General features: G+C 46.6%; 1 protein-coding gene and 1 long non-coding RNA gene across 2 annotated transcripts; one reads left to right on the top strand and one right to left on the bottom strand.

Annotated features, from left to right (window-relative positions):
• Positions 1-1,535: 1,535 nt before the first annotated feature.
• Positions 1,536-3,064, top strand: LOC308458814. Its single transcript, XR_013977693.1, has 2 exons — positions 1,536-1,907; positions 1,950-3,064. It is a non-coding gene; the product is annotated as an uncharacterized lncRNA (long non-coding RNA).
• HAUS1 (HAUS augmin like complex subunit 1) lies at positions 2,985-17,258 on the bottom strand. The gene is made up of 9 exons (XM_080973659.1): positions 17,087-17,258; positions 13,671-13,845; positions 12,573-12,708; positions 10,911-11,045; positions 8,593-8,716; positions 6,703-6,768; positions 5,472-5,543; positions 4,695-4,742; positions 2,985-3,279 (listed from the first exon to the last, which is right to left on the bottom strand). Exons 1-9 carry the CDS (start codon positions 17,126-17,128, stop codon positions 3,196-3,198), a joined length of 882 nt encoding a protein of 293 aa, XP_080829785.1. The 5' UTR covers positions 17,129-17,258; the 3' UTR covers positions 2,985-3,195.
• Between the last annotated feature and the right edge of the window lie 830 nt (positions 17,259-18,088).

The raw sequence follows: 18,088 nt of genomic DNA, 5'->3' as shown, positions 1-18,088 counted from the left end.
AAAATTATATATGTGTGGGAGTGCCTCACTTCTGAATTTTGGCCTCACTTTGGATCAGGCCAAAGGGCGCCCATGTAGCCCAGCCTCCTGTCCTCATGGTGGCCAACCAGATACCCCAGAAGGGAAAGACGCAAGCAGGATTCGAACACAAGAGTCGCTCTCCCCTTCGGCGTTTTCCAGAAAGTGCTGCCTCCAACCGTGAAGAGCACAGCCTCCTTGATGGCTAGTTGCCATCATCTGCCTCATTCTCCTCCATAAATGTGTCTAAACCACTTTTAAAGCCATCCCCGTGACCCATCACTGCTCTCCTGTTCCATAATTTCACCATGCGCTGCGTACTTTTCGTCTGCCCCGAACTTTCCTAGGATGCCCGTGAGTTCCAGTGTCATGAGACAGGGAGAAATAACTTCTCTCCATCCATGCCAAGCGGAGTTTTATAGAACTTCTATCACGTTGCCTCTTTCTCGCCTATCCTCTAAACTAAGAAACTCCTAAAAGCTGCGACCATTCCTCACAGGGGAGCCACTCCATCCAATTTTGGTTGCCCTGTTCTGAACCTTTCCCAAATATCCCTTTTGAGGGCAAGGCGACCAAAACTGCACGCAGTACCCCACCATAAATTATTATTATGGTGGCATTATGACAGCTGCCAGTTTGGTTTTCAGTTCCTCTCCGGACGATGCCTAGCATTTAATTTGACTTTTCCCACAGCTATTGCGCACTAAAGGATACAGCAGCACCTCAGAACGCTGCTCAAGAAACACTCAGCTGGAGAATGACGCCTTTTATACTCCCTCCTGGCCGGAAGGAGCCTATGGCCTGCCTAGGTGGGCTGTCTCAGCTCAGGATTTGAAGGCGATTGGCTGAGGCTGCTACCTGCAGCTCCGTGGCTCACCACATGAGGGAGCTGTACACAAAACTGGCAGCTTCTGGCAGCTCTCATGTGCCAAAAATGAGGTGCTGCCATTTAAATTTCCCACAATACTTTGGAGCAACTCAATTATCAGATTTTGTTGTTGTTTACTCGTTTAGTCGTGTCCGACTCTTCGTGACCCCATGGACCAGAGCACGCCAGGCACTCCTGTCTTCCACTGCCTCCCGCAGTTTGGTCAAACTCATGCTGGTAGCTTCGAGAACACTGTCCAACCATCTCGTCCTCTGCCGTCCCCTTCTCCTTGTGCCCTCCATCTTTCCCAACATCAGGGTCTTTTCCAGGGAGTCTTCTCTTCTCATGAGGTGGCCAAAGTATTGGAGCCTCAGCTTCACGATCTGTCCTTCCAGTGAGCACTCAGGGCTGATTTCCTTAAGAATGGATGCGTTTGATCTTCTTGCAGTCCATGGGACTCTCAAGAGTCTCCTCCAGCACCATAATTCAAAAGCATCAATTCTTTGGCGATCAACCTTCTTTATGGTCCAGCTCTCACTTCCATACATCACTACTGGTAAAACCATAGCTTTAACTATACGGTCCTTTGTTGGCAAGGTGATGTCTCTGCTTTTTAAGATGCTGTCTAGGTTTGTCATTGCTTTTCACCCAAGAAGCAGGCGTCTTTTAATTTTGTGTCTACTGTCACCGTCTACAGTGACCATGGAGCCCAAGAAAGTAAAATCTCTCACTGCCTCCATTTCTTCCCCTTCTATTTGCCAGGAGGTGATGGGACCAGTGGCCATGATCTTCGTTTTTTTTTGATGTTGAGCTTCAGGCCATATTTTGCGCTCTCCTCTTTCACCCTCATTAAAAGGTTCTTTAATTCCTTCTCACTTTCTGCCATCAAGGTTGTGTCATCTGCATATCTCTGGGACAAAATGGTAAATTTAAAGTAATGACTTGTAGCCCACCTGGCACAGAAGACCCCAGGCAGACTTCAGCTCCGGTCAGCTTGGTCCCCATCAGCTCCCCAAAGATGGTTGGGGTGCTGATATTGGGCCCCACTAACATTTACTGGGAGTAGCCGGGAGTGGGCAAGAGAGAAATGGAACTGGTTGTTTCTAGGTGCCATTTTTAGTTAAAGATCTAATTTTTTAAATATTTTATTAAGTTTCCATTTTATAATATATAGACCTAATAGAAGCAGAAGACATCAAGAAGAGGTGGCAAGAATACACAGAGAAATTATACCAGAAAGATATGGATGTCTCGTACACCCCAGGTAGTGTGGTTGCTGACCTTGAGCCAGACATCCTGGAGAATGAAGTCAAATGGGCCTTAGAAAGCACTGCAAATAACAAGGCCAGTGGAAGTGATGGTATTCCAGCTGAACTATTTACAATTTTAAAAGATGATGCTGTTAAGGTGCTACACTCAATATGCCAGCAAGTTTGGAAAACTCAACAGTAGCCAGAGGATTGGAGAAGATCAGTCTACATCCCAGTCCCAAAGAAGGGCATGATGATATTCCTGCTTATTTAACTTATATGCAGAATTCATCATGCAAAAGGCTGGGCTGGATGAATCCCAAGCCGGAATTAAGATTGCCGGAAGAAATATCAACAACCTCAGATATGCAGAAGACCATGATCACTGCAAATGACAAACCTAGACAGTAGTGAATATATAGATACATCCTCATTACTCACATTGCTTTTTGCTCATTTGAGCTGATCGACTCCCCCCCCCGCAGCCCCGATTCATGGTTACCTTAATTCTTTACTATATCATCACATTTGTACTTTTTCCTAATTACTTTTCCCATTACCATTGTCATATTATTTAAATAAAATGTAAAAAGGTAGAATCATCAACATTACAAGTCTTCTTAAGTCGATCCTGCTAGTGTTGTTAAATGTTTACAATTGTCTTTCAAGTATTGTATAAATTTACCCGTCTTTTCGGAAAGCTTGATCACACTGGTTTCGGATTTTCCCGGTCAGCTTCCTAAAGTTAATCAAACCTTGAATGGTTTCTGCTCCTGTATACAATAAGAGTACTGCCTTCACGGCAGCAGTTAAATCAGATTGCTACACATGTTGATTGTAAAGGATGGTTCAGAAACACTGTTTTATTGTTCATTCTCATGGGGGAAATAGAGAGAAATGTATGCAAAACACGAAGCTGTACATTTTTTTAGAATAAAAAAAAATGGAGAAAGGGAAGTAAAGGAGAGAGGGCAAAGGCCACATGAACATAAGAAAGATATACCAAGAGCCACAGAATTTACAATATAGAACTGCTCTTTTGTTTCTACACCAAGGTCATTAGGAAAAGTGACGTTTGGTAGATAAAGGGACCGAAAGTGCTGTCATATCCACCTTTGCTGAAACCTCGGCCTCAAGAGCTTCCTAGAAAAAGGAGAGAAAAGTCAGCCACAATATTTGGATGAGACATCCTCCCCAATACACAAACATGGTATGGTATGGCAACGTACCATACAGATGCTTCCCACAAGCTGAAACCAACCAAAAAGAAAATTGGGGTGACAGGTATCATTAATCCAATAGATTTATATCCCACTTTTTAAGAGCATGTTCTCGCAAAGCGGCAAACCCGATACACAAAGCAAACACCAACCAACAATACAATAAAAAATGTTCAGACATTCAAAACCCTTAACAGAGACAGGACGGTCAAGCCAACGTAGTGAAGGAAACAGAATAGGTCAGAATGAAATTTTTTTAGAAGTTGTGGAACTATAATCTCCGTGCACCATGGCCACTGGTCAGGGATGATCTAGTCCATAACACCTTAGAGGGGTTTTGTGGGGATTAAATGAGGAGGGGGAGAACCATGTACGCCACCTCGAGCTTCTTGGAGAAAAAAGTGGGTTATAAATTTAACAAGTAAATATATGTGAAAGGGATGTGGGTGGCGCTGTAGGTTAAAACCACAGAGCCTAGGGCTTGCCGATCAGAAGGTCAGCGGTTCGAATCTCCGTGACAGGGTGAGCTCCCGTTGCTCGATCCCTGCTCCTGCCAAGCTAGGAGTTCGAAAGCACGTCAAAGTACAAGTAGATAAATAGGTACCGCTCCGGCAGGAAGGTAAACGGCGTTTCCGTGCGCTGCTCTGGTTCGCCAGAAGCGGCTTAGTCATGCTGGCCACATGACCCGAAAGTTGTACACCGGCTCCCTCGGCCAATAAAGCGAGATGAGCACCGCAACGCCAGTCGTCCACGACTGAACCTAATGGTCAGGGGTCTCTTTACAGTCATACCTCGGGATGAATGCGCTTCAGGTTGAGCGTTTTTGGGTTGTGCTCTGTGGCGACCCAGAAGTAACAGAACGTGTTACTACTAGGTTTCGCCGCTCGCGCACGCGCAGATGCTCAAAATGACGTCATGTGCATGCGCGGAAGCGGCGAAACGCGACCCGCACATGCGCAGTCACGTGTTACGTTTGCTTCAGGATGCGAACGGGGCTCCAGAACTGATCCCGTTCACATCCAGTGGTACCACTGTACCTTTAAATAAATGTGAAAAAGAGAAATGGTTGACAGGCTTAGATTTGCACTTGAACCTCTCTCTCCATTGCTTGATGTGCAGAGATAAGCACAAAGCACTTTAGGGGAAGGCAGAGATGGACAATGGCTTGAGCTTATATAGGGAGGTGGCAATTTCTCATGCTGCCTTTAGGACAGTAGAGGTCTGGCCCACTCCTCCAAAATATCCCCAAACAAGAAAAATGCACCAAAATAGCCCAGAAGACCAGCCTGTCCACCAGTGCAACTAAGAGAACGTATTAATACCAACAAAAGGACCTACCAGCTCCCTCTTTGCTTCTTCGATCTTCACTCGTGCGAGAGAAGGACTCTGAAAAGAGCAGTAGAAAGACATTTAGGCAGACGTAGGGGTTTTACACTCTCCTGTCTGAATTTCTGAAATCAAGCAAAAGGTCTATGGAGTTATTGCTGCCCCCCCCAAAAAAAAACTTTAAAAAGAGAGTGTTTTAAAAGTGCATTTGTTCAGCACACACTCCGGTGCCATCAGAAATCATTCCATGAAATGTAGACGGATAGGCAATGAAGAAGAGTGAGTTTGGAACAAAGACACTTCAGTGTCCAGCAGCAACCTAAAGTTTCTTGACCGCTCAAACAACCCTACCCACCTTCCTTCTTGCCACTTATGTCTGCAACCTACCACCCGAAGGGCTGCAACTGTTAACTGGAGCAACATTTGCGGAAATTTATTTATTTTCAAACAAGCAGAATAGTGTGCATATATGTGCAAGTGCTGTAGAAATAATAGCAATTCTATACCCTTGGCAGCAAAGAAAGCTCTGCAATCATGTTTTAAGCTCCTTTCAAATGTCTGCTAACCCATAACCCTCATGTCAGGCCAAACTTCCAAAAGCATACTGAGCCAAGGGATACATGCCAATATTTTAAACTAGCCCTTGGGCAATCTGGTGCTTTCCTGGCATTTTGGGGCGCAGCAGCCATGATCCTTGTCAATTGGCACCATATTGGGGAACTCTGCTGGAAGTTGAGCTACAATTCTAGGATTCTACAGTTCTAAGAGAAGCAGGGTACGGCAGATTACAGGGGTCAGGTCCAGATACGACTCCAGTTTCTTCTTCAAAGGTACCGCCTGCTTCTTTAATTCCGCTAGATTCTATGGATGGAAACACAAAACAAACCATTCACACAGTGACTTCGTCTTTCTCCCACCAGAAATAAATAAATGCAAGGTTTGGGTGGATGCTTTTTAGCCTCACGATCTGCAATAAACGACACTTCAAAGCAGTCTGCAAAATATGCATGCCTATCTACACACGGGACACGGGTGGCGCTGTAGTCTAAACCACAGAGCCTAGGGCTTGCGAATCGGAAGGGCAGTGGTTCAAATCCCTGTGACAGGGTGCGCTCCCGTTGCTCGGTCCCTGCTCCTGCCAACCTAGCAGTTCGAAAGCATGTCAAAGTGCAAGTAGATAAATAGGTACCGCTCCGGCGGGAAGGTAAACCGAGTTTCCATGCGCTGCTCTGGTTCGCCAGAAGCGGCTTAGTCATGCTGGCCACATGACTCATTGTCTGCGGACAAATGTCGGCTCCCTCGGCCAGTAAAGTGAGATGAGCGCCGCAACCCCAGAGTCGTTCGCGACTGGACTTAACTGTCAGAGGTCCTTTACCTTCACCTTTTTTTATCTACCCACTTAATTTCCATATTTTGGGAAGAATGGACTGAAGAGTTTGGTTCAGAGTTTCTGATCAGGGCTGGTGAGAAATGTAGTCTAGCAACATCTAAGTGGCCAAAATCCCCCGTCTTAATCTGTATTGAAATTGCAGGAGGGGTGGAGGCCAAGCAGAAGAAATGGGAATAGGAGACGCCCGGAATGGCTGGGGAAACCCAGCCAGATGGGCGGGGAATGAATGAATGAAGATGTTGACGACAGTATTATTATTATTTACAATGACAGCCTATGGCTTCCCACCCCCCAATACAAAACACCCAATTTTTGTTTGTATCTTTCATAGCTTGTGAGTCAAGAACCCAGATGGGTGGGGTATAAATAATAAGTTATTATTATTATTATTTCTCTCTTGCAGTATTTCAGTTAGCACTAGGGGCCCGCCCTTTGATGTAAAACCCGAATCCCTTTGCATTCTCTGAAACACGCATCATAGAGGCATTTGGAGCTGATCTCACCATCTCTAGCAAGCTCACAGCCAACTGCCATCTGGGTAAATGGCATTTCCTCCCTACCATCCAGGTTGAATGCCAACCAGCGTGTGTCATTTTCAAACACCGTCAAAATTCAAGGCGAAACACCCACCTCTGAGAGATTCACCAGAGACTCGTGAGTCAGTGAAGCATCCATCCCACACATAGATAATTGTTCCTGCCAAGAGATACAAAGCAAAAAACCCAGGATAAGAGGGCAAGCAATGACTTCTGTTCAACAGACGGTACGCATTGTAGGATTACCCTCAAGAAAAAGACAGAGATGAAAAAGTCATCTTGCTAGTTCCCATATCATTAAAAATAGCAAAAATGCCATTCTGCTTCACGAACATATGCTTTGCACTGAGTCAGACTGTTGGTCCTCCTAATTCAGTATAGTCTACACTGACAGGAGACTTTCACAGTCCTACTTGGACATGCCAGGGGTTGAATTTGAGACCTTTCGCATGGAAGCCAGGCGCTCCCCCACTGAGCTAAATTATCATCATTTTATTATTTATTAAATTGATATACAGTGGTACCTCGGAAGTCAAATAGAATCCGTTCCAGAAGTCTGTCCGACTTCCAAAACGTTCGGAAACCGAGGCGTGGCTTCTGGTTGGCTGCAGGAAGCTCCCACAGCCAATTGGAAGCCATGGAAGCCCCGGCGGCCGTTTGGGTTCCAAAGAACGTTCGCAAACTGAAACACTCACTTCCGGGTTTGCAGCGTTTGGGAGCCGAAACGTCAGAGTACCAAGGCGTTTGGGTACCAAGGTATGATTGTAGCGCCCTTCATCACAAGATCTCAGGGCGGTTCAGAAGATAAAAATACAGTCATACCTCGGGTTAAATATCCTTCAGGATGAGCGTTTTCAGGTTACGCTCCGCGGCGACCCGGAAGTAACGGAACGCGTTGCTTTCGGGTTTCGCTGCTCACACATGCGCAGACGCTCAAAATGACATCACGCGCATGCACGGAAGCGGTAAAACGCGACCTGCACACACGTGTTACGTTCTACTCAGGATGCGAACGGGGCTCCGGAATGGATCCCGTTCGCATCCAGAGGTACCACTGTACAAGGTACCACTGTACACTGTACAAGCACGAATAGTTAAAATGAAAACAACAAAACAATAACCCCCTCCCCAACACATTTAAAAGGCAGTAGAATTTTAATCAGCCCTGCGAGGCCTGGTTCAAGAGTACAGTGGTATCTCGGGCTACAGACGCTTCAGGTTACAGACGCTCCAGGTTACAGACTCCGCTAACCCAGAACTTTGCTTCAGGATGAGAACAGAAATCGTGCTCCGGCAACGCGGCAGCACTGGGAGGCCCCATTAGCTAAAGTGGTGCTTCAGGTTAAGAACAGTTTCAGGTTAAGAACGGACCTCCAGAACGAATTAAGTTCTTAACCCGAGGTACCACTGTATAAGGAAGGCACCAGACCATTCTCCCTGGGAAGGGAGCCACTAACAGGCAGGCACTGCAGATAAGGCCCCTTCTCGTGCTACCACCCTCCAGACCTCAAATGCAGGAGGCACACACAGAAAGGGCTCAGAGGATGATCTCAGGGTTTATATGGGGAGAAGGATTCTTTGAGGTATTGCAGTCCTGAGCCGTCTAAAGCTTTACAGGTCAAAAACATCATTCTCAATGGAGCCTGGAAGCTAATTGACAGCCGGTGCCATCAGACCAGGATTAGCATTATATGCTCAAACCGTCTTGCGAAACCTGGTGAGCTAAACAGCTGCCAAATTCTGCACCAGGTGGAGCTTCTGAACAGTCTTCAGAGGCAGCCATTCCTCCTTTGTTACCCACGCCTCTCCGTCTGCCTCCCCACTCTGTCAAATTCAGATTGCAAGCTCCTTGGGGCAGGGGCTTTTATTACTCCACTCTGCAAAGCTGCAAAGATAGCACTATAGAAAGCATTAGTAAAAGCAAGCTTCCTATTTCAGTGAGTCTCCCCTACAGCAACACCAATAAAGGGTTCTTTGTGTTAACCTCTGCTGCCTTGATTCTGAATTTGAAATCTTCCACTTTGTCCTTCAGGAACTTCATGTTCTGGGTCCGGTTATCAGCTTTCGCTTTTTCCACTACCAGTAGTTCTTCGGTTTTCTTAAGGTCACTACAACAACAAAAACAGCAAAGACTTCTTATCAGTGGTAAAACTCCTTTGCTAAATGCCTACATCATCTCCAAGGAGGCCAGAAACCAAACTGCTTGTCTGCTCGCAGAACAGCTCAAGAAACTCCATGTACAACTTCCATTGAACAGGGCTAGTAGGATCTGGAATCTACAACCCTGGGGTGAACCCTACCCAACCCCCAAATGCCCCATAGTATTCGGATTGTGGTTAGCTGAGTCATCAGGATCACAAAGCATGTGCATTTTGCAATAAGGAAGGTTTCTCTTTCGGAAGGCGAGAAGGAAAGGGGAAAATAAAGGCTCACGCTATAGCAGCTGACATTTCCAATGAAGTTAACAAAATTCAAGTAAAAGACCCAAACGTACCCTGGCAAACCTGCCTGCCATGAGACTGGGATTTGCAGAGGCACAACAAGGACTGCAATATGGAATATTTTCCCTGAAGGCAGTTGTGGGGAGACCTCAGGTTTGGTGGCCAAATGTAAAACCATTTGTAAATGTTCATGAACTTTTAATCCTGCAGTATGGAGGTTAACAGCAAGTCAACAGAAGTGGACCTAGCGATTCCCTGTGGTTGCTAAGAAGCTTAGACTTAAGACCCTGGAAGGATAAATACCCACTGCCCATTAAAAACAACGGTCTGTGCACCTAATAGCCCCAGCTACATTTGAACTTTTTTCATATAGACATCAATTTTGTGTGGACACCTGGAGGGCTTCTACAGTGGTACCTCGGGTTAAGTACTTAATTCCTTCCGGAGGTCTGTTCTTAACCTGAAACTGCTATTAACCTGAAGCACCACTTTAGCTAACGGGGCCTCCTGCTGCCGCTGCGCCGCCAGAGCACGATTTCTGTTCTCATCCTGAAGCAAAGCTCTTAACCCGAGGTACTATTTCTGGGTTAGCGGAGTCTGTAACCTGAAGCGTATGTAACCCGAGTGTGATGGGACGATGAGCTGCTTGTGTGTAAAATCCAAGTCCCTCAGAGTTTGGTCAAGTTTGCAAACCTCTGTCTGTAACGGAGCCCCTTAAACATGGCCCTGTCAGTCGCTGGCAGATTCCGACAGTGGTTGCTTTCGGAATCGCTTCCAACATAAAAGCTCCTTAACGGAAACACGTCTTCTGGACTCTCTGCGTGACAGTTTCCGGCGAGGAGTGGGTGTCCCTACAGGAGGTCCTGAAACCTCCCCACTGTTTTCACTGGAAGTGTCTCTGAGCCATCCCTCCAGCTCACTTTCCCTCAGCTCACCTCCTCTCCCCCTACTGGTTCCCTCTTCAGCTGCTGAGTCTCTCCCAACCTGTGTGAGCCCTTTCACCTCCCTTCCTTCCGATGGCAGTTCCCTGACACCGAGGTACCACTGTATTATGTTATATGTTTATTAAGTTATATGCTTAAGACCCTTTACCTTTTTTAACCTTTACCTATGTTTAAGTCTAGGATGCATGTAATGATGGTGCCTGATGTTTGTGGCTCTGTTGTTGTTGGAAGTCAGGCCTGAATCACAATGGCCCACAATGCACTTTGCATGCTCTTTTGTGGCTATTATCTGTATGCTTTTAATAGAATATATCAATCTACATCTATCTATCTATCTATCTATCTATCTATCTATCTATCTATCTACAGTCATACCTTGGAAGTCGAACAGAATCCGTTCCGGAAGTCCGTTCGACTCCCAAAACTTTCAAAAACCAAAGTGCGTATTCTGATTGGCCGCAGGAAGCTCCTGCAGCCAATCAGAAGCCGCGGAAGCCCCATCAGACGTTCGGGTTCCAAAACAACGTTCGAAAACCGGAACACTCACTTCCGGGTTTCGATCGTTCAGGAGCCAATTTGTTCGGGAGCCAAGGCATTTGAGATCCAACGTACAACTGTACAGTTTTCATTCTCTTAATGCTTAATTGCTTTGTAATGGTTTTTTCCCTAAGTTTTTAGCTGTTCTTATTTTATCTGCAAGCCACCTTCACGGGCAAAGGGTGGGGTATAAATATATATAGAGGGAGGAGGAGGAGGAAGAGGAGAAGCCAGGAGATCAAAAGGCACATGATGCAATTCAACTGCTAACGTTTAAAAAAACCACCACCCTGGCTGCCAGTGTGTCCGCAACCCTACAGAAGCTGCTGAGCTCACTGGAGAAAATTAAAGCATAAAGGAAACTTCTGACCAGCTCTTACTCTTGAAGCCGTTTTTCCAGCACCAGCGCCGAGGTGAGCTTTTTCCTCAAAGTGCTCAGTTCCAGCTCCATCTCTTTGTTTTTGGAATCTGCGGCGTCCAGCTCTGAAGTCAAATCATTGATGGCAGGAATGAAGCTAGAAAGAATTGGTAATGACAATTATTTTTTAAAACAACAACAACAAACAGCATCCGGATTTCAGGGCTGCAAGGAGAAGCTCGGCTACCAGCTACCTACGTGCACCAAGGAAGGATTTGGCAAGCTGCGATTGGACCCATCTAGTTCAGTGCTGTCTACACCAGCTGGCAGCATCTCTGCACGAGTCCTGGCTGCGTACATTCCCAGCCCTACCTGGAAGTGGTGAGGATTGAACTCAGGAACCTATGCATGCAAAGGAGATGCTCTTCCACAAAGCTGTGGCCCTCTCCCCACTTACCTTTTTGGCTCATTCACACAAACTGCTAATAAGACCCTCTAGAGTATGGCAACACAGAACTCATGGGCCACACAATAAATTAAATTTTCATATTGTAAATTAATACAGTGGTACCTCAGGTTAAGTACTTAATTCGTTCCAGAGGTCCGTTCTTAACCTGAAACTGTTCTTAACCTGAAGCACCACTTTAGCTAATGGGGCCTCCTGCTGCTGCACAATTTCTGTTCTCATCCTGAAGCAAAGTTCTTAACCTGAAGCACTATTTCTGGGTTAGCGGAGTCTGTAACCTGAAGCATATGTAACCTGAAACGTATGTAACCTGAGGTACCACTGTACAGTGGTACCTCGGGATGCGAACGGGATCCATTCTGGAGCCCCATTCGCAGCCTGAATAGAACGTAAGACACGATGGTGCGTCTGTGTGTGTGCAGGTCGCGTTTTGCCGCTTCCTCGCATGTGCGTGACGTAATTTTGAGCGTCTGCGCATGCGCGAGCGGCGAAACCCGGAAATAACGCGCTCCGTTACTTCCAGGTTGCCGCGGAGCGCAACCCGAAAGCGCTCAACCTGAAGCACGTTCAACCCGAGGTATGACTGTATTCAATATTATTTAATATACACAATATATTTAATTAAATATATACAATTAAATATGCAATAGATTTTGTTTATTAAACAAATTCATTACACCAACAGGTGAAAGAGCTTTCATTAACAACACAGGACACACACAATTTTTTTTTTTTAAAGGATTATGGGGTGTGTGTTTTTGGACCATCCATTCATGAAAGCGCACTGTCTGTGAAAAGTTCATTCACAGGAAGGTTGAGTGAGGCTTACACCCTAGTAAGTGTATTTATAATTGCAGCCTTGAACTACTTGTATAAACAACCCATTCCAGAGTAGTAGAACATTTATTTGTTCTGTTTATTTTTAGGATTTCTTACCCGCCCTTCACTGTAAGCTCCCATGTTGCCGATTGCAACTATATGATATAAACACAGGCTAAAACAATTCCGATTGTAAAAACAGACAAACCATTCAGACAAAAACCGGACGTGATTCTCTCTTTAAAACCCTCTCTCATATCCATCTCTCAGTAAGACTGTAGGTGCAAAAGGCATTAAAAGTTCATCAAACTGCAGTGCTTCTTCATGCAAACCGAGCGTGAGACTGAACACCCAAAAGAAGCTTATCCAATAACAGAGAAAACCAAAGGCACACATTACCTAGCAAGGGAAGTGTCCTTTGTTTCGAGGGCTAAAGCTGTGTCTACCAATGTGTTCAGATAGCTGGTGCTGCCCTTAGACATGTTGCTGAAAGAAAGATTCAGACTCTCGGTCAGAAGATCCTGTAGGTAGGTGCCTGGGGGAAAAAATATATATATTAAAAAACACATTTCTATGAAGCAGGCCACAGAAGAGAGGAACTCTGAGTAGTTCAAAAATTGGTGCCTTGACTGGAGGAGAGACTACACCGAAGACAGTTGTTGTGTGCAACAGGAATAGCCATTATAGTGCCCTGCAGATGTTGTTGGGACTCCAAACTCCTATAGTCCCCAATCTTTGGGACATGCTGGCTGGGACTGAGGAGAGTTGGCCATCCCTGACGTACAGTTTTAAAGAACTATAATAAGGAGGAGAGAGGTTATTGTATTTTAGTGTCAGGTTATTGTATTTTAGTGTTCTGTTGGAAGCCGCCCAGAGTGGCTGGGGAAACCCAGCCAGATGGGCGGGGTATAAATAATAAATTATTATTATTATTATTATTACTATTACTACTACTTATTATTATTATTATTATTCTTACTACTACTACTATTACTATTCTAAAGCATAGGTGGGCAAACTAGGACCCACGGGCTGGATCAGGCCCAATTGCCTTCTGGATCCGGCCCGTGAATGGTCAAGGAATCCCTGCATGGATTGCCAGTGCACACGTTCTTTCCCTCTCCCTCCCACGGCGGCGGCGCCTCCTCCCTCCCTCCTCCTGGCTTCTCCCTGCCCTGCCTAGAGGAGGAAGGGGGCTGGGTTTTGTTGGTGCCAGCAGCAGCAGCAGCACTTGAGTGGCCGCCATTTTAAGCAGCCCCTCTCTGGAGCCCTTTCGCACACCACTCATCGTCCCTCCGCCGCTGCTAGCCCTGGCCGCTCGCAAGACACAGGTAAGCAGCCACCGGGGCTGCTTAAAAATATAGTCCGGCCCCCCACAAGGTCTGAGGGACAGTGGACTGGCCCCCTGCTGGAAAAGTTTGCTGACCCCTGTACTAAAGTGTGTGTTTTAAGAGACACCTACCCGCCGCAACTTCGAATTTAAGCTTTCGGTCTCACCGTCAGATTCGTACTCTACCGCCTTCTGCTTCATGTCCTCGATTAACAGGCGGACGTCCCCATCCCTGGACTCATTGCATTCTGCCAGCTCGTACAAAATATCCACCGTCCGCGCATCGGCTTCGTACGGAGGGATGGGCTGATCCCCAAAGGTCTTCTTCAGCCACGAAGCAACCTAACGGGAAAAGCGGAAAGAAACCAAGGATGAATGACTTATTCGTATTACTATTGTTGTTATTGTTGTTATTGTTGTTATTTACAGCCTTGCATCATTATAAAAGATGCTGCAGTTATTTAATTATTATAATATAATACCGTAAGGATAAACATGGGACGTGGGTGGTGCTGTGATCTAAACCACTGAGCCTAGGGCTTGCCGATCGGAAGGCTGGTGTTTCGAATCCCTGCGACGGGATGAGCTCCCGTTGCTCTGTCCTAGCTCCTGCCAGCCTAGCAGTTCAAAAGCACACCAGCGCAAGTAGATAAATAGGTACCGCTCTGGCAGGAAGGTAAAAGGTGTTTCTGTGCGCTGCTCTGGTATCACCAGAAGCGGCTTGGTCATGCTGGCCACATGACCCGGAAAAATGTCTGCAGACAAATGCCGGCTCCCTTAGCCTGTAAAGCGTGATGAGAGCCACAATCCCAGAGTCATTCGCGACTGAACTTAACTGTCAGAGGTCCTTTACCTTTACCTAAGGATAAACATTGCTGGTGGCTGGGATATTACAGGACCACCTTCCCTTATACAGGCGTGTAGATAATCAAGATCACCAGAGGAGGCCTTGCTGATAAAGACAAGACCTTCTGAGTTTCATCTAGCAGCAGCGCCTTCTCTGGGGTGGCCCCTACTCTCTGAAATGCCCTCCCCCTGTGCAGGGCCGGATTTAGGTTTGATGAGGCCCTAAGCTACTGAAGGCAATGGGGGCCTTTATATGTCCAGCTGTCCTTTGTCAACCACAAAACTGTCGCTTTTTTGTGTTGAATATATGCTACATGGTAATTTATGGACCTAATAGGTATCTAAAGCCATTTGCACATAACAAAAATACCTTTTATCAAAGTAATTGTTGAACTCAAATACAATTAAGAAGTATATTAATAGTGAAATAATTATTAAGCTCTAACTTAAAATGATTTTTTATTTATAACAAACTTAATAATGCAAACACATTGTCATTTGGCAATAACAAAAGTTCCTTTAGAAACACACTTTACAAAGACTCATAATCTAGATTCTAGAAACTTGCTAAAACATGAAATAGTAATAGGTGTAAATAAATGATGCAAACTATTAATAATTATAAACAGCAGAATGTAGGCACCATGTATATAGAATAATAATAATAAATTTTATTTATACCCAGCCCTCCCCAGCCAGAGCCGGGCTCAGGGCGGCTAACACCAGTAAAATTCCATTAAAAATAAAATAGGGGAAAAAACCAATTTAAAATACAGGTTAAAATGCAATTTAAAATGCAGCCTCATTTTGAAAGTAGCCCATAGATCGAAACCATAAGGGGAAGGAAACATAAGGGTCAGACTGAGTCCAAACCAAAGGCCAGGCAGAACAGCTCTGTCTTGCAGGCCCTGTGAAAAGATGTCAAGTCCCGCAGGGCCCTAGTCTCTTGTGACAGAGCGTTCCACCAAGTCGGGGCCAGTACTGAAAAGGCCCTGGCCCTAGTTGAGACAAAACTAACCACCTTGCAACCTGGAACCTCCAAAGTGTTGTCATTTGTGGTTCTTAAGGTCCTCCGCGGGGCATACCAGGAGAGGCGGTCCCGTAGGTACGTGGGTCCTAGACCGCGTAGGGATTTAAAGGTCAAAACCAGCACCTTAAACCTGACCCTGTACTCCACCGGGAGCCAGTGCAGTTGGTAAAGCACTGGGTGAATGTGATCCCGCGGCAAGGACCCCATAAGGAGCCTCGCTGCGGCATTCTGCACCCGCTGGAGTTTCTGGGTCAGCTTCAAGGGCAGTCCCACGTAGAGCGAGTTACAATAATCAAGCCTGGAGGTGACAGTCGCACGGATCACTGAAATGAGCAAACCAGTGATTGTGGCAACCGATGTCTCTGACAGCTTCCTGAGCCCCAAAGGAACACCCTTGGATTTTCTAGTGTTTCCTGTGGCTCCCAACTCACTGTGAACTGCACATTCTGTTTCGGAGACCCCAGTCCCCTTAAAGGGGCTATTTGTGCATTGCGGGTACCGAAAAAGGGTATGTCCAATGTGTCCCCAGTTACAAATCCTACCTGTTTCAGCAGGTCACTGGGAAATACCTCCTAAGAGCTTTTCCTATGGTTCCCAGCATGTGCCCAAATGGTCACGCAACTCGGCTTAGAATAAGCTGGAGTTTAAAAATACAAGACACAGCTCAGGGGTAATGAAGGGTAAAGACAAGGGTTATGAGCAGGGCCAGATTTAGGTTTGATGAGGCCCTAAGCAACTGAAGGTAATGGGGCCCTTTATATGTCCAGCTTTCCTTTGTCAACAACAAATGGTCACTGTTTTTGTGTGTGGAATATATGCTATATGGTAATTTATGGACCTAAGAGGTATCTAAAGCCATTTGCACATGTTGCCATGCCAGCAGTCCATGCAGAATGTAGGCACCCTATATATAAAGGTAAAGGGACCCCTGACCATTAGGTCCAGTCGTGGCCTACTCTGGGGTTGCGGCGCTCATCTTGCTTTATTGGCCGAGGGAGCCGGCGTACAGCTTCCGGGTCATGTGGCCAGCATGACTAAGCCGCTTCTGGCGAACCAGAGCAGCGCACAGAAACGCCATTTACCTTCCCGCCGGAGTGGTACCTATTTATTTACTTGCACTTTGTCATGCTTTCGAACTGCTAGGTTGGCAGGAGCTGAGACCAAGCAACGGGAGCTCACCCCGTCGTGGCGATTAGAACCACCGACCTTCCAATTGGCAAGTCCTAGGCTCTGTGGTTTAACCCACAGCGCCACCCGCGTCCCTACCCTATATATAGAAATGAGCAAACCAGTGATATTTTAGGGAGCAGGCTAGCAGGCAGGGCCCATTACCTACATCATAGGAGCCTACACAACACAAAACACTGTTGCTGTATATAGGTTTTATTTTATTTGTTTTTCATCTTATAGTTTGGAAATGTACATCCAGTTTTTTCCCTTTAATTTTTTTGGGGGGCCCAAGAGAGTGGGGCCCCAAGCTGCAGCTTGTTTAGCTTCTAAGTAAATCTGGCACTACCCCAGTGCCATTCAGGTGGGCGCTTAGTAAAAATTTCCTCGTTTGCTCGGCTTTCCCCTGACCACTCGCCCTTTACTCTCCTGCAGCACTGCCTTCTCGCTCTTCAGTTCGCCCTTCCCATCTGCAAAGCGCTTTCCTCTCCGGAAAGATCTCAGGGAGAGGGGGGGGGGGTCGCTTCCACGCCCGCTCACCTTCTCCAGCTTCGCCTCCATCCCTGCCAGCTCCTCTTGCATTGCAAACCTCCCGCTTCGCTATCCCTCGGCAACTCCCCCGTCGCGGAACGATGGCGTCACCGGGCGAGGTGCCTCTTGGGAGTTGTAGTTCGGAGGGGCCTAGCCTATGAATCAAAGCCCAGCCCACGCTGGGGAGGCGCTGTAACTCCCTGCCCGCCTCCGCCCGGCTGCAGAGCTCAAGGGCGCGCAAGGGGGGGGGGGAGCAAGCTGCTTCGGGAAGGACAAGTGACCTTGGTTCACCCGGGAAGGGACCGGGAAAAGCCCCGGGAGCGGGGGGGGGGGGTGCGGAAGAGCAAAGGCTTCCGCATTGCTAGTCAATGCGAAAATGCACCCCCTTGCATAGATAAGTCGGGGGTCAGCAAACTTTTTCAGCAGGGGGCCGGTCCACTGTCCCTCAGACCTTGTCGGGGGCCGGACTATATTTTGGGAGGGGGGGGATGAACGAATTCCTATGCCCCACAAAGAACCCAGAGATGCCTTTTAAATAAAAGGACACATTCTACTCATGTAAATACACCAGGCAAGCCCCACAAATAACCCAGAGATGCATTTTAAATAAAAGGACACATTCTACTCATGTAAATACACCAGGCAAGCCCCACAAATAACCCAGAGATGCATTTTAAATAAAAGGACACATTCTACTCCTGTAAAAACATGCTGATTCCCAGACCGTCCATGGGCCAGATTTAGAAGGTGATAAGGCTGAGCCTTAATTTGCCTAGCCATGGATAAGACAAACGCTGCTATCGAACTGGTGCATCAAAGATTTCATGGTCCACAATGGAACAAATATGTTGTTGTTTAGTTGTTTAATCATGTCAGACTCTTCATGGATCACTGCCTTGCCGTGGCGAAGGTGCTTGAATAACTCAGAGAAGCTATGAGCTATGCCATGCAGGGTCACCCAAGATGGACAGGTCATGGTGGAGAGTTTTGACCAAACGTGATCCACCTGGA

Source organism: Podarcis pityusensis, assembly GCF_964106645.2.
Source record: "Podarcis pityusensis genome assembly, chromosome: 11".
NCBI lineage: Eukaryota > Metazoa > Chordata > Lepidosauria > Squamata > Lacertidae > Podarcis > Podarcis pityusensis.
This window is presented reverse-complemented; position numbering and strand designations above follow the sequence as displayed.

Coding starts and splice junctions, on each gene's coding strand:
- HAUS1 (XM_080973659.1), bottom strand. CDS start 17,128: ATGCAAGAGGAGCTGGCAGGGATGGAGGCGAAGCTGGAGAAG. Junction 13,846..17,086: donor TGGAGGCGAAGCTGGAGAAG/GTGAGCGGGCGT, acceptor TTTTCCCGTTAG/GTTGCTTCGTGGCTGAAGAA. Junction 4,743..5,471: donor CGTATCTGGACCTGACCCCT/GTAATCTGCCGT, acceptor TGCTCTTTTCAG/AGTCCTTCTCTCGCACGAGT.